We start from the raw sequence: 23351 nt of genomic DNA on the forward strand, positions 1-23351 counted from the left end.
TGTCTCACAAGGTACTGTAACCCTTCTGTGGTTGCATTAAGATCAGCACGGGAAAGATTCTAAAACAGGATCTGAGTTTTACCTTCCTCTTCTTCATTTTTTTATTTTTTTATTTTTTTTAAAGTTTCACTGACACAGGCCACTGACTGCACTTTCTTTGCCTAGCGATTCGAAGATAATTGTTAGACTTCCAAGTTGATACTTTCACTTTAATCTTTGTTAAACAGAGATTTTAAAAGCTGAGAAGCCAAACTATTGCCTGCGTTAAGATGTCATATGCTGTCAAATAGTAGTAATTCCTAACTAAATATTAGCCTTGATAACATCAGTTGTGTATCTAAGCTACTTGCATAGTAACTTCACTTGCCTCTTCCTCACTGCTGTTGTCCTCTTTTTCTTTTTCATCTTCCTCCTCCTCTTCAGCTTCACTGCTGGAGCTGTCTTCTTTCAATTCTGTTTTCCAGTTACTAGGAACAGTTTTATTTTTACGGAATTCAAGAGCTTGGTCAAAAGCTGTAAAAGGACCAGAATTTGTTAGCAGTGAAGGAAGGATCAATTTCACCAAATGTTTTAATCAAATAAAGTAGCTGACTCAAAGACTGCTAATTAACTATTCCACCCCAACTTCAAAGAATCTCAACTAAATCCCTGTGTTGTCCATCTTTACTCACCTTACCCAGCCAAACTAGCCCCATCTTCTCCATATCTCAAACTATTCAGAGCTATTATTAGGATGGTGAATACATTTAATTGAGAGAATTCCTCCACTAATGAGTTTTCACTGCGATTTATCATGTTAAACAAAGAGGAAAAGGAGGAGGAAATATTTATAATCCCATTTTAGAAGTTAAATCACACAAATTTCAGCTTTCAAACAAATTCACAATTCCAGGTTCTTGGGTGTATAGCAGTGCTCCCTCAGACCTACCAGGAGTGCTGTGACAAAAATAACTCTACTAAGGTTGAACACAAAGGCCAAATAGTAAATAACCTACAAAACTAACAAGCACTGTACAATTATATCCTTTGTTTGACACATCTACATTTAAGACAGGATGCTTTTTGTTGTTTGAAGAAAACCATTCCTACAGGTTTTCAGCAATGTTTGGCCTCAAGGTATATAGGATCTTTTCCTCTAACAATTTTAGCATTTTTAAGACATGAATCAATCCATCACAAAGTTGGTACAACTGGCATAAAATAAATGGATGCACACGTTTTCTCATTAAAAACTATTTTTACCTTGTTTTAGGAGAGCATCAGGCTTTGGTGAAGTTTCACTAATTTCCCGAACATCTTTTCTTGGCACAGAAACACTAGATAATTTAAGAAGCACCCAAGAAATATTATTATTAAAAATATATATTTTAAGGATTTCAAAGCTAAATTAACACTATAATACAGAGCTGATCACTAAGATCATAACAATTACTAACAATACAGAAGAGGAATATGAAGGATACCTGAACAATTCCACTGTATAACAGTCTGGTATGGTATTAACCCATTAGTGGACTAAAATAAAAACTTCTACATAAATGTAGTTACAGCACATAATCTATTCACTACGTATTGAAGAAAACTTTCTGCTAACATACATTTTCTCAAATCTGCCTAGTATATATTTCCTTAGAGAAAAAGCTCACATTAGCTTAGCAAGTAACTACTCACTCACAAACACCTCCCCCACATGAAACCTAAGTGAGTATTAACATACAAAATACTTCAAATTAAAAAACAAAGCACTTTTTAATTTCTGCTCTGGCTGGATTCAAAGAAGCTGATGTGAACAGCAGCTTGGACTGTGGAGAGGGAGAGGGTGAAGCATGTATACACACACTTGGCTGCACACACACGTGTTTCTCCAGTGATGTGCACTGAACGCATGAATAACTGCAAATGGCACCAGAAAGCAATAGCCTAGACTTACTAAGTAACTAAACTACAGTTAAATCATTAAATATGTCATTGTCTTTTCTGCAAAAGCATTCTCTTAAAACAAGCTAAGCAAAATAAATAGCTGGAGCTTTTAAAACTAGAACTAAAACCAAGAAAAGAGAATACTATTAACATACATCGAACTTCCTTCCTGAGTGTCATGAGCTGAACATAAAGTTCTCTGTTTTATGTGAACCCCCTACAAACTGGTTCTCTAGGTTTCACTATTTTCCTTCCTCCCTTGAATAGCATCACAGCTCTTTTTGGAGAACGCTAACATGCAGCTGTAGTCTATACTCAGACAAACATACACCTTTTACCTCATGAAAAAAAAAAAAAAAAAAGCTGTGTGCATATTTATATTCCACAAACACACAGATCTTCTAATGACTGGGTAAGCACATGGCCATGTCTCTGAAAAGCAGTACCCAGCTCCAATCAGAGCAAGAAAAAAGAAACACTTTGCTTGCCACAGTGGTAACAATTATTAACAAAGTTGAAGGCTAATTTTATCACTATGTAGGCCATTTACAGTTTTCTAAACACAAGAAAAATCTTTGCAGAAACTTTCTGAACTGTTATTAGTACTGTATTCACTGTATCTCACACTATGATTCGCTTGACTGGTACACATGTTATTCATTATCAGTCTCTACATTCCTACTTACAATTTGCCATCCTTAAAAGAACGAACGAGAATGTTGTCTTTTTTCACTGCAATATCGTCACTGCAGTCTGGACAGACCACCTGCAAAGATATTACAAATGCAAAATTTAGAAAAAAAAAAGAGTAACAAGATAGCAATAGTATTTACCAATGGTTCTCAAAAAGTTTTCGGGTTCATTTCTCTCCAGCAACAGTGCAATGAAAGGAACTGAGATCCCTCAGAACACAAGAGCATGATCTCTCAAAACACAGGAGCAATGCTCGCCTGGAATTACTGCATATAGAGGTCCATGCTTGCTGCCTGGAGGGAACTAGCTGCTGCCACCAGAGAAAGATTAAAAACAACCTCCTGACAAACACTAAGTAGCTGTCACGTCACTACAGCAGATTTTACTCCTCATCCTAAAAAGGCTTCTCTCAACAAACACTGCCATCAGGGATCTCTTCTGAACACGTCCAGAAATTGCGAAGACGTCATAACTCAGTTTCAGAGAAGAAAAAGAAACAACCAAACAATCCCTCCTCACACAATTTTATGAAGAATCATAGAATCAGTTGAGTTGTAAGAGATCTTTAAAAGACATATGGGCCAACTGCCCTGCTATGAAATGAACCAACCTACAGCTAGGTCAGGTTGCTCAGGGCCCCATGCAGTCTGATCTTAAATGTCTCATAAGCTACCTACTAGGAGATAAAAATGTCTGATGTACAAGTGTTATGATAGACTCTTTAATTCAAGAAATAAATTTAAGTCTAGCCTAGCACTGAGATACCACCTTCAGCTTATTGCAATAAATAAATTGCAATTTTAAAAGCTATCTGAATCTTATAAGTTAGTATAAAAGTCGTTAATTTACAAAATTGGGGAATTTGATAACACATACATTATTCATTGACATTCCAGACTTATGGAACTGGAAAGCAGCACTTTCCATCATTTTTCCCTCAAAACTTGAATTGCTCCCAGAAAGTTAAGAAAACTCTGGCTGATATGAAGCCCCAAGGAGCAGCAACTCTAATTTAGTCCTGGTAAACTCCTCTCCTCCCAGAGCAGTTGCTTGCAGTCCTACTTTGTGTTGGATAGAAGAAGATGCTGTACAACATACGGTTGTCTCCCTCATTATGTAGGCTGTCAGCTATGTAGTGTTCTAGAAGTTGAAGTGAAAAGCTTCAATTATGTTGTTTATCATACAGCACAGGTTAAACAGGCTTCTCAAGAGAAATAAAACTTGGCAGTGCAAGTCTCCAAATTCAATGTGTTTCACAATCTCCAAAGAAAGTACTATACAAAAACTGAAACTTCCCACTTAAAATACAGTCTGAGATACAGTCTGTAGGAACCGCATCAGTATCTAGAAAATAAACCAATAATCATCCCCATTTAAAACAGACAATCTCCAAGCTCTTTAAAGACTGAAAAGTTGGCCTGACTTCAGCTACTGATTTTCTAGCAGCCTCAAGATTGTAGCAGTCAGAAATCCATTCACAGTTTAGAGAACAGCTTACCACAATCTCATCTAGTGCCTTACACACAATGGCATCATCTCAATTTTCCCTGAATCAAGCCTTCTTGATTTCCTTGCAAAACAAACTCCATTGTATTTATAGAAGGATGAGGGAGATGATCCTATGTAAGCTCAGTTTTCTGAAAATGCTGTGAAAAGATTTCCTAACTGTAACTTCCAAAAGCCTTTAAGCACACATTCTAACCAAGTAATACTATAAAGCTTACCAAGCACACTACCTAACAGGAAGAACAACTGCCAGACATTTTTATTTTAAATGCAATTAGCCACTGCTCTCAAAAAAAAAACCACACCAACCAAACAAACAAAAATGCAGGCAGGATTAAGCCAATGCAGTCAGCCACTGAGCCCTTAAAACTATTTAAAACAAACAAAACCAAAAACATAGACCCCTACAGTTCAGACCTTTATCAATTACAACCTACCCGGCTGTTGTCAAAGCAATCCCATTACTAATCTCAACTGTTCTTTGCTGTTAAGGTTTATACTGATCTCTGACCTTCTCTCATAATCAACTTGCTCAATGTCCTCCATTTGTTTAAACAGAAACTGTATCTGAATACAGCATCATTAATAATAAAGTGAAGCATTTTGGACATGCATATTCCTCAGCATCCAAGGCTGCATTTTCACATAATTACAGTCAGCCACGCTATGCAGTTTAAGCAAAACTGCTCAGAAACAAAATAAAATTACTTTATTGATAAAGTATAAGTAAACCCTTAAAAGATAAAAGAACAGAACATCACATCTATAGGAAGGGGAAGAAGCTATTTGGGCAATAAATCTATTATTTGATATAACCTTCAAGTTTAAATACAATACCATATTCATTTGCAGAACTGTAAACCTGATTACTGAAGTAACAGTTAATCTAGGATAAACTACTTCAGAGTTAACAAGCTCCATTCTCCAACTTGATCCCTCTGTTGCTTCTCATTTACTCATTTTCCACATAGAACAAGCTATGCCAACCCCCAAATGAAAGCTCAAGAAATAAGAGCACGGATTTTTGATATACCTTGGAAGAACGAGCAATTAATTCTTAAGATCAAACCCACAGCTATCCTAATTATCCATTCCACCCCATGCAAGCAAAATAGCTACCAGAGTCTACACTGGAAACTGTTGTCAATTATGTGGATCATCACAAGGCCTAACAACAGCATGAGAAAAAGCAGGCCAGCAAACCGACCCATTCACAGCACAGTTATCAACAGAAGGTAGGCAGTATCAAATTTGATGACAGCTTTCAATAAAGAAACAGCTCAGTTTTCTTGTCTGCTACTGAAAATTCTCTTAAAGCTATCTTCCATCAGCAGGGTTATCTCCTTGCCGCATGTACTGCCCTCCCCGTTGCTGTAGAAGAGACTGCAATGACTCATCCTCTCCCACCAACTCTTTCAAAACAAATCCTTCTGGGAAGCCTCTGGACTGTGTTACAAGACAGGAGGTGATGACTAGAAAGTTGCAACTGAGAGATACTGCACTATACACTACCAGGAGTATAACGTCAAAGAAGCATTGTTTCAAAGGCTGAGGAAGTCTTGAAATTCAGTAAAATCACTGTCAGCAAAGCCAAGGAGAAACGATTCAAGCATCTCAAATTGATAAAGTACAAATTTAAAAATTTTCCAAACATTTAAGTCCATCCACATACAATCCCTAGGCTAACAGTGATATATTTTGTTAGAAGTTTGTCTTTAAACCAAAATAAAGGAAGATTAACTAGATTAGTAAAAAACTACAGTATTATTTTAAAATAAATTTATTGACAATTCTCTATCACAGGCTAGAAATTAAAAGTATTTGCTTTTATTATCAAATGCCTTTATACTGGAACTAGAAAACACATGCCTACTTAATTACTAAGCTTTCTCTTCACACTTCTAACAATTTCTCCCCTGATACTGCAACTTCAGAAAAATGGTATACAAGAGCACAGGTTGAAAGCCTTCCAGAATTAGTTTGGTAGTAATACTAACCACTGCCAAGCTAGTTTGGAAAAACTAAAGCTGTGTTAGCAATGAGTTTGTGTAAATGAAAATATTTACTATATAATACTAATACTATAGCATTCAAATTTTAAGAAACGTATGAAGTTCTACTAACAGTGTAGATCTGCTGAAAAGGAAACAAAACAAAAACCACCTCTTTGTTGCCTAGTAACACATGGAACTTTAAAAAATTAAAGATAAAATTCTTACCAAGGCTGGAAACCACAGAGTTTTCTTTTTATCCACACTGAAGCAATCAACACACACAACTTTTCCTAGTAACTCATCACTCTGTTTCCTATCATCTTCATCTTCATCGCTGGAAGAGGATGAAGATTCTTCTTCAGGACTGAACAATAGAAAAAGACTTAAAACTCAACCACTCAAATCTCTTGCCTACTATAATTACAAGTGATACAAAGCTAACTGTCAAGAGTAGTATAAATAATAGTGACTTAAACTGAAGTTGAGTAATTTAAAAAATAATGTTATTCATTATTATTATGTCCTCATAAATAATTATATTTATAAATAAAAAAACACAGTTACAAAACCATTACAAACTGAGAAATGCATATGTACAAGTAATACCTGCCAGGAAAAAAAACAACACAGAAGAACAGTAAGAACAACACACATCCACATGGAAGAATAGATATGCATGGTCAGAACGTTCAAAATGTTAATTTTGCCCCAGTGAAACAATATTCAAAAATACAGTGGCAGTTGTTGTTTTGAACCAACTTTAAATTAAACTGATTAATCTCTCCATGGTTTTAGTTCAACAGCCATAGTCTACAAGCCTGCTGTCGTCTTCCATACAGAACAGAAAGCTATTTTAAGAGAACAAATCTCCAAATCTCTGAAGAAACATCAGCTACAAAGATAAACAGCAAAGAGAAAAAAAAAAAAATCTCTTTATCCCAAAATAGCTCTTTAAATAATCTGCACTGGTACATTTCAATAACTGTTTCAATTTCATACAGAACAAGGTGCAGGAACATAAGTAGATGAGCAAAGGTGCAAACGTATTTTGATTATAAAAGGGTTTCAGGTCATTGCTTTGGCTGTTCCAGGATGTAGTTATAGCTCATTTTAACCTTATGGAGACTTGAAATGTAAGAAATGGCTTCAACTAAAATTAAGTGAAACCAGTTAAAAAAACAATAAATCTATCTATCTATATATAGATATATATAGATATATATATATATATGAAGATACATATATTCAGCATCAGTAGCTATACACACACACATTATTTTTTTTCTATTATTCAATACTACATTTTTTGATTACTCACTTTGAAAGTTAACTTGAAAAATACAAGCATGTTCAATAAGCATTTAATGCAGAATTTAAAAGCTATCTTCCATTTTTCCCATAACTATTTCTGTGCACAAAGCTCAGTGTTAATAAAAGACTCATTTTTAGTTAGCATCTGCTTTTTTTTTATACTCTAAGTTTAATTACCATGTTTTGTTTTCTCTACTTCATTTTACATTACTTGCAGCATTGATAAAAGCATTATTTCTCCCCCCAACAATTTTTTTTTTTTTTTTTTAATTAATGATTTCTTTTAAAACACAGTATGGAATTCTTTCAGAATGCTTCCTGGGGTTTGAGAAATTCTTGTGGGAAGAGAATAAAGTCAAGGACAAGAGAAGGCCAGGGCTATCTTGGAGAGATCACAATCCAGCTGAGCTTACCATCATCTGTACAATTTGTCTTTTTACCTAGTTCAGTCAGTACAAACCAAAGATAAAAATAAGTGTGCTCTTTCTGCCATAACAACATCCTGTACAGTTAGGGAAATAGATGAGAAAACAACTCAGACATCAAGGAGGTTGCAGTCATGTTTGCTGTAGTATGTGCCAGCTTGTCTTTTTCCTTCACTACATTACAATAGTAAAACAAACAAACAAACAAATAAACAAAACCAAACCAAACTACATGAACAAAGATAGGGCAATGTTTAGAATCAGTTATTACAAAGAAGCCAAAGCATGAAGGAATAATTCAAGCATTTTAGCTTCTTCCTCAAAACTTAACTACTACCTCAAAACTTAAAAGAAAAAAAAAAAAAAGTATTTCATAATGTTGTTTCAAGTTCCCAACTACTACAAATTCCAGCACCCAGGAAATCAAGTCACTACTCTTAGCCTTTATTTTTCTATCAGTAAGCTTTGCTGCAAATCATAATTCTGTTCTATTTCTAAAAGCTCTTCAGAGACCCCATAATAGGAAACCAAAAGACTACACGAGGTTTCCGGTGCCTTCTACCAGTGCTTCAGGTCAGCTAAACAAAGACTATTATAATGGTTTTAGCTCAAGTTCAGTAGATTGTCAAAGCCCACTTGTCAATACCTGCCACCATTTTAAATACTGATAGCATGAAGATCATGTAATTCTTTCATGCAGCAACACAGGAAAAACTGACTTTCAATCTGAGCACTGAAGAATACTTTTCATACAGCTTGCTGGGTAGGGTTTTTTTTTTGTCGTTTTTTATGTTTGTTTTTAGTCTGAACACACAACAAACTAATAAAAAACATACTGAGAGCTTCACAAGTTAATAAAAACACAGACATAAAGCCATTAAACTTACATATGATTGGATCTCCGTCCCCTGTTTGTTTTCTTTCCTATAACAGGAGTCCCAAAGTGTTCAGGATTTGTGAGTGGAAGCTGATCCAAAGTCTGTTGAAATAAAAAACAAAACAAAAAAAACAGGTATACACATACACAAGAACCGTGTAAGTAATTCTCCAAAATGTAAGTTCCTATTGCCCAGTTAAAACAATTTTTTGTCAATACAGACTGTCTCGTTACCAAAGTAAAGAGCTAGAATAGATGTCATTGCTTTAAGGTCTAAAAGAAACAGTTGTGTGCATTGTGGGGTTTTTGTGTCTGCATTTGCCGTGTTTGTTTCTTTTAAAGCATTCCTTTTCCCTTATACCGAAACAAAACTAATTTTCATCCAACACACACACACAAGTATTTTACCAAAGTCCAGACTTTGGACCATTCCAAGTCAGAGAATGGAGTATCAGGTATTCTGCCAACTTGGGATACCTCATCTCTAGAAGATGAGTTTTTGTCTCTGTCCTATCACCAAACTAAATATTAAATCATCTATTTAGAAATGAACAAAGGTTCCCCTATAAAATGAAACAGGGAGATAAGCCAGTTGCAGTAAACAAACCAATTTACTAACAAAAGATGTGTAGTTGATATGGGACACATTCCAAAACAAATTTAAAGTTGGTCCAATGCTGAGTATTAGCAATAAAACAAGACGGAGAGAAAGAAAACTGCCATCAATCAGCAAGACTGCTACATCATCAACGCAAGCACCTCAAGGACCTCCAGTATCTTCAAGGCTGCTTACCTATTTAAAAGGTAATTTCAGTTTAAAAGAATCGTTCCAAATTTGAAAGCTGCTGGTATGTGTGCATTGTTTTTGTTTTAGACACATCTTTTTCTTCCTTTGAAAGGCATAACATCTCCCAAAGTAAACATATTCCTCTGAACCGTGCCCGTGAGTTGTTTGTACTGATCTGTCAAGTTTATTGGCTATCACAAAATAGCTTCATCACTTATTGAAAACCAACAGTAATGATGTCTAAAGATGTATATTTATTATGTGCCATATTACGATTGTTTTGCAATGGATATTTACAGATTTTTTCCAACATAAAAAGCAAAGTCACGTGATTGCTGCTCTCCGTGTCAGCCACGATCCATGGACCATTAGTAATACAAAAGTGAAAAAATTGAAACATTTATTTTATTCATCAAAAGTTTACATACACAGTTTACTGAAATTCAGCTATATTCCCGGGTTTTAAGAAACAGAATCCAAACCATTTAAGGTATGTTTTACACTACCATTATTTTTAGTCACATGGACGGACACAACATATTGAAGATTGAAGTACAAAAGATGCATTTTGACTTTTTTCTCAATAAAGAGTTGTATTAAAATTGCTCGGTTACCTCACTTTCTGCAAAATGTCGCTCTCCTTTCAAACACAGCGAAGAGCGTCTGAGAGTCTTCTCATCACCATCATCAAATACTGTCACCAGGTAATACGTAGTGCAGGAGAACAAGAGAAAAAAAGATTTGTTTTTTCAAAATGAAGCTTTCAGTAAGCAATTACTTTAGGTGTCATAACACGAGATAACATCTTCCTGCAGCTATACTTATAACAAAGCTGTGCCTAGATAGTGCTAGATATCCACTAGAATCTTAGTGCAAAATGATCAAATACACAAGCTGCTGTTTCATTATAGCTACTCTGTGCTTTCACATGGTAAATGGAATAACTAACCAGTAGCTGAGCACACAGAATTCACAGATCAGGGGACACACATACACACACCCCAATGCAAGCTAGAAGTGAAAAGCAATTCTTACAGCATTTTCAGTTTTTACAGACCATTATTATAAAATCAGAATCTCCATTATCTTCAACTGGAAGTCACACATACTATGGAGAAACACAGATGAACATCCAGAGAAAAAAAGTTACTGTTCACTGTTACTTAAAAGTTCAACTTTTATCTCTGCTGATTTCATCCAACTAATCTACACAATGGCAGTGATATAAAGCTTAAGTAGGGTGACACCAAGTAACAGTCAAAGCACAATCAGTAAAACCAGTTGTAGTGAGAGAATTGTGGAGCTCCTGCCTTCTCAATTCTCTGCTTCTCATGCAATCCCTAGGCTCCATTATTTCAAGCAACAGAATGAGGTCAACTGGAAACAAGTTTGTACAACAGTTGGCTTTAGCTTCACAACTAATCCACTTAAATCCAGAAGTACACTGTATACGTTCATCTTGAGAGGCTGATAAACCAGTCATATAAAAAAGCAGACTTTTATCAAGTTGATGAAAATTTGGTATCTCAGGTTATACTTCCACTGTTCAGTCAGCAAAGAACTGAGCTTCTCTCCAGTCCCCAACTGTGATGGCAGTTATACTCCTGTCCCCAACCGCAGTGACCTTGAAGACTTTTGGGGGGCAGGGAACAACCACAGGATTAGATTAAAAGTTAAAGTTTCAGCAAGTTCTCAACGTGTCTCTTTCACTCTCATTTAAGCTCTCTTCTGTCAGTCAACAGTTTGACTCATTAAAATTCAATCATGTGGTAGAAAAGGAAAAATACATAAGTACTTTTACAAACAAGAGACAAAATAACAGTGTTCAGAGAATGGCTGTCAACCAGCAGAAGATGCCTGGCAAGATTAGAGCTTAGTTTTCAGCCATGTCATCAAATAGCAGGTGCAGCACTCTAGTTTCAACATCTACTAATTAAAATACACAAAGCAACCAAGGTACATCAAAACCCCAGACTAGTATTTATTTAATATAGAAGTAACTAGTACCTAGTTCTGAGATTCCTTTTTTCATCCCTATAATCCGCTACTATTAAAGACCAAGAAAAACCCTACCCCTTGAGATTACCATTTTGTGTTTTACATTACAATAATTATTGAGTACAGCTTAGTGAAAAACACACTTGACACTTAAAAATTTGTTGAAAAAAGTATCAAGGGCTGCACAAGAGAATACACCAACTTCTGAGGTACATTTCAAATGGTCAACATACAATTAAGACCTCTTGTCATTAAGTGAAGTAGAAGGCAACAGGTACCTAATTCAGTTAGTGTTAATTAACATAACTGAGTGCCCTTATATAATGAGAGATTATGAAAAAAGCCTATTCTCTTCAAGGGATAAGCTGACTACAACAAGGGTAAACCTATTCAGAGCTAGGTAGGCAGGCAGGTTATGTATCCTATGTGGTAATCTGCTTGTTTCCCTGTCAGATGGATCCTTCACCTTGTTCCCTAACACTAACACACTGAATGGAAAGGCATCATCAGTCTTGAAGACTGTTTGGCCTCTATAGCACATAAGGCTTTAATGTGCATGAAATTCAAACCTAATGGGACTTCTTCAAAACTAACTACTAAGCAGACATAAAAACGTATACTACATTTTAAAACACTTAACCTAAACTGCAAGAAAGGAAAAAAGCAAAAGCAGCAGCGTAATGATGAAAAAAAAAAACCCAAAAAACTGCAGAAGGAGGTCAGACTACTTCAACACATGAACAACTGTTATTGCTATTTCTACACACCCCTGCCGCAGTGGTACAAACGGTAACATATTAACAATTTCTGGAATGCTACTACTTCAGGTCTGTTCTTCCTAAAGTCTTAATTTCCAAATTTAAGTAATTTTTCTCCTGAAATAAGTAACGATGTAAGCACTTCTCAACAAATGATGACATTAGATAACCCTGCTGGTTAAGAATTGCACTACTTCTAAAATTTGGTAAAGTTTGACCGTTCCTTGAAGCTGGACTTTCACTCACATCTGCAAAGTCATCACTGCTATAAGGTGAATTTCAGACCCATTCAACTCACTGTCCTGACAAAAAGATTATTCAAACCATCTACTGCAAGAGTCAGTTCTCTCTCAAATGCATTACAGTCACCAGCTGTGATGCTTTTACTGATTCTGCAAGGTCAACAAGCTTTTGTCTGCTTTTATCTACTAACTCTCACATCTCTCTTCTTCCTCTTCCTGAAGTGCAGGATTTTTGACAGATATCTACTTCAATTTACAAACAAGTCCCACGACACCTATTTCAGAATTTAATCTATGCTGGCTCTTATTCTTATTGCTGAAGTGTTAAATGCACGCTTTCTCATAAACTTAAGTACATGCACACACCATTCTAACACCAGCGATACCATTCTGTTTTTAGAAGCTCTCACATCTGATCTATCTCTACTAATTACCAGGTATCTATAATATTAATTAATGACTTTATACTGCATGTATGCTGGCCTTGTTTCTCCTTCACTCATACACTGTACTTCATAGGAAAACTGAAATATTTTCTACAACAATTATCTAGAAGATCAAATGTAAACCCACACCTCTATTCCCTTCTGTCACGGTTTTGTGATTTTTGGTTTTCAGTATTCCACATCATAACATCATGTAGTGCACTGGGAGTTAAAGTGTTAATGCTCCATTTCCAGTTACCTATCCCTGTACACTATGGAAGTCATGGGATCTGGCCCTTCTGGGTGGAGTGGTCTCTTACTGCCTTGAAGCGGGTGCTGGAGTGGGCTTTCCTAGCCCTTCCAAGCTTTTCAGGTTTGACTCGGTCTCAGGAACTCTCTCTCCTATTTTATTTAATTTACTAGTCTCAATTTCAATTAGACTGTATTATATTGTGTTACCTTGCATTCTGATATCACACTTAGTAAAATAAGTTTTCCTCCATAGATCATTGCCGCTGTTTTTTTTCCTTCCTTGTGCCCAGCTCCCATCTCCCTATCCTTTTTCCCTTTCCCTTCCCATTCTGTGGAGCGAGGGGAGGTCCAGGGGCCTACTGTTCCCCTGTCATGTGCATAGATTGATCTAGTTAACTCCGTGACACTTTCTAAAAGGACTAAGGCTGGGGAAACTCTCCCTAAGTGTTCAAAGTGCTTTAAGCAGCAACAACTCTTAGTATGTCAATACAAGCAATTCCTGATAAGGTTCTTTCAAGATCTGATCCTCTATCCTCCTACACGTGGAGTATCAATCAAGGAGACAAATACGCAACTTCTCAAGAAGTTCCTATTATAGCTTTAACAGTACCAGTGCACAGATGGGAAGTATGTTATCACTCTACCACTGACCTGCTCTCCACAGGATAGACTGATCTGATGGCACACAGCATCAAAGGCTAAAACTCATGATTCTATAGCCTATGTAAAATTACAATAATACTGAAGGCTTGCTTGTGGCTCTGTGGATACATCATGTGAAGTCTGAAATGTCATATACTAGAATAGGGAAAAATGAACAGGAGGACCTTAAAAAAAAAAATGAGAAAAAACCTATGACTTTGATTGTATAGCAGTTGATATCAGGGCCAAATATAAAAGTGGGAAAAAAAAAAAACAAGTATTGCAATCTCTGCTTTAAAAAAAATTGTTAAGCTTTGGAATATTTAATAACATATACTGTTATTACATACACTATGAAGTGCCCAATCACAGAGCAGCTCATTTAGTCCTTGTTTCACATGTCAATTTCACACTATGATGAGGGATGCTTCCAATAAAAACACAAAAATAAATTTTGATATTTTGTGTGGAGTTTTTGGCTTTCTGTTTCTAAATTACATCTCCATCTCCAAAAAATTTCTCTCACCATGCTTAAGACATGCCCAAGAAAAATATAGGCCACGCACTTACTTATGTCACCAGTTTTCTTCAAATAGTTCACTATTTATCTTACCTACAGTGTACCAACTTGCATCTGTTAATTTGTTGATAACTGCTTCCTGGTAAGTTCCATCTGGATTCTTCACTTCCACAACAGTTCCTACCTAAAATACAAAAGTATACAACATACTTAGCATTGGAACGCTTCTAAAACAGACAATGAAGTTAACACTTTTGAATTCAGCCAACAAAGTTAATTAATATAGACACAGTTAAAGATACTACACTTCTGCAGCTTCATTTGAATCTGTTGGAACTCCTTAAAACTTCTCTTTCACTCCTCCTAAAATAAGCCAACTTAACTGAGCTGATTATTTCCTGCCAGCAGGTGGGGAACAAGAACCAGTCTCAGTGATGTCATTCTCTTGTATAAGAGCTTTTGCCCAGCTTTTGCTCTAGCTGTGTTTTCCAAAGCAACAGTAGCTAGAAATCAGGGTCAGCCAAACTTCTTAGATTTAAGTCCAAGAAGAACAAAGAGGGTTGCATCAGCCAGTATGCTGCATCCCCTTAACTACAGAGGGAGGCTTAACATGAAAAGGAAGAACTTTAGCACTGCAGCATTACCTTCTATGCTTCACAGTTTTATCTAGTCTATGTAATAAAATAAGCCTTCCACTTCCACCTCATAGTGCATATACAAGTTTATTTCAAATACTGAAGAATGCTTTTCAAGGAGCCTGCAAGATATAAAATAAGTTTCTTACCTTTAAAGGTCCCTTTATGTGGTCATCCTGTACTTCCACTGTTGAAGAATCATGCCTAAAAGTTACCTAAAAAATATAAATCAACTGACAATCACTTGATATCATTGAGCAGCATAAGAACACGCAAACGTCAGTAGTTCTTCTCTTACTCTCATCTTGCAGTTAGCCATTGTAATCATGTCACTTGCTGAAACTTTCATTCACACGTTTTAGAAATGAAGAAAACTTCTTAGCTGCCAAAACTTAATTTTGTTTAACCTTTTGCAATAAGATCGATTACACTGAAGGACGTGACAAACAACAGTTTACCAATGTTGTTTAGCAGCTCAAAATTTCTGCAGGTTTCTTAATGAATTTAATTGTACTGTGTTAGTACCATACCAAGAAAGGAGGATGTTCCAATGCTCCAAGAGTAAATAAGAAATGTTTACGTTTCAAAGCTCTAAAATCAAACCACTTTAGCACTCATATCTAAACACGTGCAACGTGTGGAATTTTTTGCTGTTTCTTATTAAAGAGCATTTTCTTCACTACTGCAAGACTCATATTAAATCATACATGATCCTGCTATCAACCAAACAAAATAAACAACCCTAAGAAAATACTCTGGCCCTTCAGTGTATGCCAGTCAACGTGCTAGAAACTAGAAGTAAATGTCCATGTAGCTACATTTTTAGCCCCCCAAAACAGAAGTAAATCCTGTAAATATTTCTGACATGCTTTCTATTTAACAGCCAATGATGCAGGAATTCTCCAATCCTACGCACACTGTCCTCAGAAAAATAGGGCATAGACAGCCATATTTATGATTAAATTATCCGTATCAGATGCTTCTGATATTCATTATTCATTTCACTCAAAACCAACCTGATCACACCGTAAGTCACAGAATCAATTGTATCTGAAGCTTTATTTCCATTCTTGCTTTAAAATCAGGGAAACCTTGAGAAAATTCTGGTGTTACATATGGGTACATATTATTAATACCTGCAAAAGATGTTCTAAAGCTCACCAGAGCAGACCTGCTCATTGTAAGTGTGTGACATTTTATTTGGTTCTCACAATAGCTAACACTGTCATTTGAGATTCAGCTGTCAAACATTAACTCTCAGCTATAGCACTACCACAAGTGCTGCTCCAAAAGTAATGCCTCCTGTTTTATTACAATGGCCCACAACATCAGAGGTGGGTGTTGGCAGTATGGCAGTAGAGGTTAAACCTTCCCACCAATATTTCATCATGTCGTTGCTGTGTGACAGACAGCAACAGAGGGGTAGTCTGACAAAATGGCACCTGATATGGAAGAGCATATGAAGCAGAAATGTGGAATCAAATCCCTCCATATGGAAAAAACACACTCATCAACATTCATCAACACTGAATGTTCATGGAGACCAACCAGGGGATGTGAGTACAGTGAGGCGGTGGGTGATGTGTTTCAACAGTGGTGACAGCTGGTCATCTCTGCTAGTGCAGATTTTTACAAACTCAGCACACAGGCTTTCATTCACCACTGGTGACAATGCATAGCTAATGGTGATGACTATGTTTAAAAACAGTGCTCTTTCTGTAGCTGAGAATTTGCTCTATCAAATAGTGCTGTATTCTGCTTTGTGTATCTGTTACAGTTTCCAAGGAAATAAACAGAAGGCATTACATTTGGAGCAACCTCTCTACACCATGCTGTAGGATTTAGCTCCCAAGGGTGCCAAAATTATGTTCTCACAATTACTGAGGCTCCTCTGTAAAATACAGCAATAGCAAAATTTCCTTCAGAACAGACTGTTTTCTAATGCAAGCTCCCCTACTTAGACATCTCAGGGAGAGATTTTAAGAGTTATGCAAACCTCGAGAGTAGCAAATAGCTGAGAACAAAACCTATAGCTATGATGGAGGAGAACCCACCACTGGCTGATTAGAAAATAAACTCACTAAAATGCTTTATTGCTCGAGAGGCAATAGTTCATGGAATAGTCATCTTGTTGATTTTCTGTTAAAACCACAGCAATATCAACTGAAAGTATATTCTTAGAGCCACATCATCCACCTACTGGTGGCAAACACTTCCTGTCCACCAGATAGACAGAGGACATGTTTTGTAACATGAAAACCACACCAAGAGACAGGGATTAACAGAGCTAGGACCACTCTTCTGAACTTAAGCCCAGCTGGAACTTACCTAAAAATCAGAAGTTTGAAGTTCAGATGACCACATCTGTGGTCACTCAAATGAAATATCCAGTATACTCATTCTGATTTAGAGATACCCAGTTTAACTCCCCTTCTGTAATTATCTTTAAGTGTATTTTACAGCAAAAAGGAAATATAACCCCCCCCAAGCCACGAGTGAGTCACAACATACTAAAATAAAAGGAGTATGCAAACTTCTATTGTAGTTCCAATACTGCTATTGCAGGTTTGTTTTGAAATGGCGCATTGGGGCTTTGCCTCTTTTTCAGAGGATTTTTATATCAGCTGTTTTCACCTCTTGAGATCTTCAGACATGTTCAAAAAACCCAAAACCTGGGTATTGACAGAAATCAGATTTGATCATCGAGCCAAACTGTTTAAATTCAGTTGGAAATTCCCTATTATTCATCATCCTGGAAAGATAGCCCTATATAGGTTCTATGCAGCAGATGCTTCACTTCTTTCTGCTTAATGAAGACAGACACTAAAATCAGCTTCTTTTAAAACTCCTGTGAAGGGTGCCCAAGAACAATAGCACTAGTTGCATTTTAGAAGATGCTGTCAAAATAAACTGGATTATTATCTCTCTAAGAGAAGCTATAACTGATGAAGAGGGAGTGGACTGCCACTAACACTGAAAGTCTTGCTCTTCAGTCAAATTCATATAGCTTTCAACACCCTACACAAGTCCAGGCAACTCTCAAGTTTTTTTTCTTCCTTCCATGGCAACATGTGTAATGCTGATATATTGTTTAAAGTAAAATTCTGTACTACTTACAGAAGTTGCCAAAGACTGCTAAGCTGTGAAGTATGGCACCTGCTGATACTGAAATGATAAACACTCTGCAGTGCATTACGTTAAATAAAGTTATTAAATCATAATTAAAAAAATTATATTGATGATGGAAAAGTTATTATGGAGGCATTCCTTAGTATTTTCTAGGAAGTGGAATCTGCAGAGGAAGAAAGCAGTTAAAAGGAGAAACAATTAAGTGTATTTTACTTGCCTGATGATACAAAAAACATTGCCACTCTCCTTTCCCAGAGCAACTAGTTACGAAACCTAAATGAAAGCTTCCAACTAAATTTTCTGTAATGAAGCTAGCTGGTTTTGCTGGCAACTAAGAGAGAAATCCTAATGCAAAGGAGAATAGGGCATAAAATATCTTGATGTCAGAGGAAAGTCTGTTAGGTAACTGGAAAATAAATGCAGCAGGTAAACTACCAAAATTCCAGACAAGTTACACCACTTCATAATAAAAATTCTGCTTAGAGCTAATACTGGAGGAAAACTGCAAGTGCCAGAAAGAGAAAAATCAAGGGATCACTGCTAAATTCAGGGACAATCCATACCTGGTGGAGGAAATTCAGTGTAAAGACATACTGCTATTGCACTCACAAATAAAACACCTTACCACAAAATACTCTACAAAAGAGTAGCGGTACTGGTGCTTAATTGCCCTGCGTTACACTGTAACAGCAAAGACTTCTCCTCGTGCCCAGCTGTTCCCTTTCAACCTCTTTCCGATCAACAACGCAGAGACTAAGCTGCAAGTAAAGCCATACGAAGTATTTTTCAATGGACAACACTAAAGCGCAAGTGGTCATGTAAGAAGGTGGCCTACAAGTCCTCTCGAGCTGATAGTAGTTAAGGCTTCACTGATGTAGGCACAATACAATTCCTGTCCTTAAATACTGATGCCTCACAGCCTAAATACCAGTACTTAATAGCTTAAGCTTAATGGTGCTGTAAAACATAAACCAGCTGATGCCGTTAATAGTTATGACTTTTTAAAGATGTCAGATTTAAGACCAGCATCTTCTCATTACAGTTAACATTAATCATCACATGTGACGATATCCTTCCCATCAGGGCTTTTAGAAACAGTCTGTTCTGCCCCTTATATGTGCCATAAGCAAAATCAGCCAAGCGCTGCACAACAGTTAATGATAGAAACTCTTCTATATGGGATTGCTTCCACTCACAGTATGTTTTTCACTTCCTTTCCAAGTAGGTAAGAACAATATTGTTACTATAAATACATTTTCTTCTACGTAAGTGCTCTTGATCCTTGTCCTGTTATATTTCCATGTAAGATTAAGGTCACCTGCTCCCACATTAGAAGCTTTTAGGGCAATGCTTGCAGCAGAAATATAAGGCCTTTCTACAGCACAGACTTACTACATAACAAACATAAGTCAAAACACTGTTCTTTTTATTTCTAAAAAAAAAATACATGAATGGTAAAAAAAAAAAAATAAAAAAATGAATGGTAAAGCATCTCTCCTCTGTTCCCTCCCCACATTTTTGCTATTCCTATTGCACGTGGCTTATACTGATTTGATCAATCATTAACTAGTCACTATAAAGATTAAGTGAGATTCCCTGCTTGCTATTCTGTAGGACTTAGTACCCCAGGTCTTTGTTGGAAGACAGCAGGGCTTCATCTCTTTCCTGAAGTGTTATCTAGCTGTAACTGCTAATTGGCAGTGACCTGTACTCCTGAAGTAAAATAAACCACATTAGATCTACTTTGAGGAGTTCTGTCTATCCCCTCATGACGTTATCCCATACATAAACTCACTGGCCATAATAATCAGTTGCTTCAGGTCAGCCTGTGGCACTGAAGGCCACAGATACTGGAGGCAGACAGATGACAAAGCAGTGAAAGAAACAAGATGTATTCAACTGCCTGGGGAGGAGTGTAGGAGGAATCCCTCCTACCCCCACAACAACAACAAGCTTATTGTTATTGTAGTAACTGCACTGCCAAACTCCAAGGGAAGGAGTATTTTGAACACAGATTACTTCCCCTCCTCCCCCCCCAAAAAACACACACATTTACAGGAAAATCACATACCTTGACTTTGACAAGTCTTTTTGCTGTCTTGATCTTGGCTTCACAGAAGGCTCCTCTATACTTCGCACTCACATCAGTGCCCACTGTAAGATAGGGAGGCTCATCGATGGCCTGGAACAGAAAGGAAAATTGCTGATTTTTAATTCCTGGCTACTGACAATAGAGCTGCCATTGTTTCACTAGCTTTTGTGGACAGAGTATTTACAAAACAGCCCCCAAACCCAACAGTATATGTATGTCATAGCACTAGAAACAATGCTTGTGCAATAGCTACCATAAACATAATCATCTGACACCACGGTTGTCTGAAACAAGTCACTACCTGAGGATGCAGAAAGTAGATGGCCAATTCACTGCCAACTGAATGCTTCACCTTCTCCTGTAATTGCCTCAAAATTTGATACAGCTCATGAACGCACTGGTGTTTGTTTTATTTCCCATAAATACTAATGAAGAATGAAGCTGAATTAAGTAGAAAAATCTCTGAAGAGACTTGGCTTCTTTTACTTTTGAATGAAGTAAATCATATGGAAGGATGCTTGCCAGGAGTGTCCTGAGAGACAGAGTAGTGCAGGAGAACAAAGACAGGATGAACACTCAGCAAAGGGCAAGGGCCCAGATGAAAGAAGAGGCCCTCTAACAAGCAACAGGAGAAATGGGGAACATCAAAACAGAAAAATAGAAAATAAGGGAGGAGAGAAACAAATGTTTCAGAGTGCGGGGGAAGAATCAGGGATCCAAAAAGCTCACAGAGAGGGCATGTCAAAGGCTCTGCTCCTTCAAAGGAGGGCCATATCCTCTCATCCAACCTCACATACTGTCATCTGGGAAAGGAGATCCTGGATAACTGAACTACCTCTCTCAATCATTTTGTAGAAACTAGGTCAGAAGAAAGAAGGCAGAGGAGACCAGCAATAGCAGTGAGCTACATCTCCAAGAGTTGCAAGCTTCCGTGCAGCCCCAAATAACAACTGGGAAGAGAGATTTAAGCTCTCCAAGCCCACGTTATGTTTGTGCATCTCAAGGGACTCAGACACAACTTACAAGAAGCAACTCTGGCACATTCCAAGATATCTGCAGAATATTGGGAAACAAAACTTGAAATTGACACACATAAGATGCTGCAATGTTAACTACATACTAATTACATTTTACCTTGATTCTTTCTTGAAGTCTAATGCTCATTTTCAGGTAACTGATTATGTTCCAGACAGAACGTCAGCAAACTTTTCAATCTGCTTGCAAAGATAATCAGAAACCTAAATGCTTTAATGAATCTTCCTCAACCTCTTGCTCCCTTCTCTGCATGTATACACAACTGTACCAGAGTAGTATAACCATAAACATCTATTCATTCCTACTACAAATTTAGTAACAATAAAACTCAACTGAGATTAAGTAGGTAGCTGTTAGCAGTGTGAGGATTCTGATATCTATTTCCTTCTTGCTTCTCTAACAGTGCTAACATACACTTGCCTTCGAGGCAGGCTGCAATACTTTTCTGTAACTTCTCTCAGAAGGATGCTGAAAGAGGGACTTGGACAGCAGTAAACTTCATTTTGCTGAGTGCTCACAGAAGATCAAATACAAACATAAATCTGAATGGGGAAAACAGCCACAGATTCTCTTGCTAAGTAAGCAACACCCTAGGTGGGGAGCATTCTCCTGTTCTCCTCTGCTTCTAATCAAATAAAGTCCTCAGTGCTACAGTGTTGCTAAGTCCTTCGGGATGGCTGATCTTCCAAGAGTCAGAAGGAAGCCCAAAGCATTATTTTAAGAAGACAGACAGATCTGATCTGGGTCTGCATGGATGCACAAAGCTTGAATCCTCCTATAAGCAAGCACTGTGAGTTTGTTGTGTCAGTACCTGTCTACACTTCCCTATACAGCCAAACAAACGATCCCAAGGATGGATCCAACATTAGGTTTAGCTTATAGAAATTCTTCACTACTTCTGAAGCTGAATTAAAAAAGCAGAAACAAGACAATCAATCCTGAACTTTAATTAAAAAGCAGAAGGGAGACAATCTGAAGCTGTGGCCTTGGTTAGGAAGTTTGTGGTAGAAGAAACAACTCCACAGCCACCAGCAAACTTTAAAATAGGATTTCAAAATCCTTTTATAATGAGTTTATTAATTAACAATATTTATTAATTTGTTATTACTCTGGCTTATTTTGAAAAGCTTCTCTAAAAATTCTATTCATTTGAAGAATGAACATCTGGAAGAAACGATCCTTATCTCCATCACAGAAGTTCACTTTAATCCCTGGCCTAAATCTCCTGAAGTTACTTTTTAAAACAGTTAACCCCTTTCCATGGAATTCATTCATATTTACAACTGTAAGTAGATTAATTCTGAACATCAAACATATGACCATTTGTTTACCCACTGTAAGAATGTTTACTAGAAAAGAAGTATTGGAGCGGCTTTTGACATGAAAATTTATACCAGTGAAACACATTTCTTCATTTGAATGTATAAATGATTCACAGTAGTTGAAGTATGAAATGGCCGTATGAAATCTTCAAAGGATACACCAAAGAAAAATATTCTAGTTTCATCATTCCATTGAAACACATTAAACAGTTTCCCAACCAAGTCAAGTTTTTTGAAATCCACCCCTCATTCTGACAGACGGTACCAGCTGAAAATGGTAGGTTAAAACAACTAGAGAGATGTGATGTAGCAGGGAACGCAAACAAGGAATGCAAACAGCAATGATCAAAGTCTGGCATTCATTTCATGTAATCCTGATTGGCAACGTTGTTATTTTCACCATCTCTAAATGAGTCACCTGTTCTCAAACAGGTTTTAGTCAATTCCACCAAAATTAGACAGGGATTAAAAATAAGTATACAGCTATTTTTACCTTTCTGTTATTCCTTCTCTTTGTGCTTACGTCACTTAATAGACATCCTTACACTCATACTGAATGCATTTTTTCCCCATTTAATTTTGACGTGCTTCAGCAGGATTTGCTTTTATTCTTTCTTTGCTTTCCAGAGTGTTAAAATGCAGCTGAAATCTGAGAACACGGCTCACTCATCTTGGAGCACGCTGAGATTCTCTCTGCAAGTGTTGCAACCAACCCCTGAGGGGAAGGGGGAGGCAGCACCGAGTGCTCTAAAGCACAGAATTCTGAGCTTCTTAGAAGTACCAAAGGC

General features: G+C 37.0%; 1 protein-coding gene across 4 annotated transcripts in view; it reads right to left on the reverse strand.

Moving 5' to 3' along the window:
• ARID4B (AT-rich interaction domain 4B) overlaps nt 1–23351 on the reverse strand; it is an 85915-nt gene that overhangs the window by 35275 nt on the left and 27289 nt on the right. For 3 of the 4 annotated variants that reach the window (XM_048938367.1, XM_048938365.1, XM_048938368.1), the window contains exons 3-11: nt 20186–20296; nt 15135–15200; nt 14444–14534; nt 10128–10207; nt 8737–8828; nt 6339–6477; nt 2607–2686; nt 1243–1316; nt 368–513 (exon numbers count right to left, since the gene is read on the reverse strand). In XM_048938367.1, the coding sequence (XP_048794324.1) occupies nt 368–513; nt 1243–1316; nt 2607–2686; nt 6339–6477; nt 8737–8828; nt 10128–10207; nt 14444–14534; nt 15135–15200; nt 20186–20296 (879 nt within the window). The remainder of the gene's footprint in view (nt 1–367; nt 514–1242; nt 1317–2606; nt 2687–6338; nt 6478–8736; nt 8829–10127; nt 10208–14443; nt 14535–15134; nt 15201–20185; nt 20297–23351) is intronic. The other variant, XM_048938366.1, reaches the window with a different exon arrangement.

Source organism: Lagopus muta, chromosome 2 (genome assembly GCF_023343835.1).
Source record: "Lagopus muta isolate bLagMut1 chromosome 2, bLagMut1 primary, whole genome shotgun sequence".
NCBI lineage: Eukaryota > Metazoa > Chordata > Aves > Galliformes > Phasianidae > Lagopus > Lagopus muta.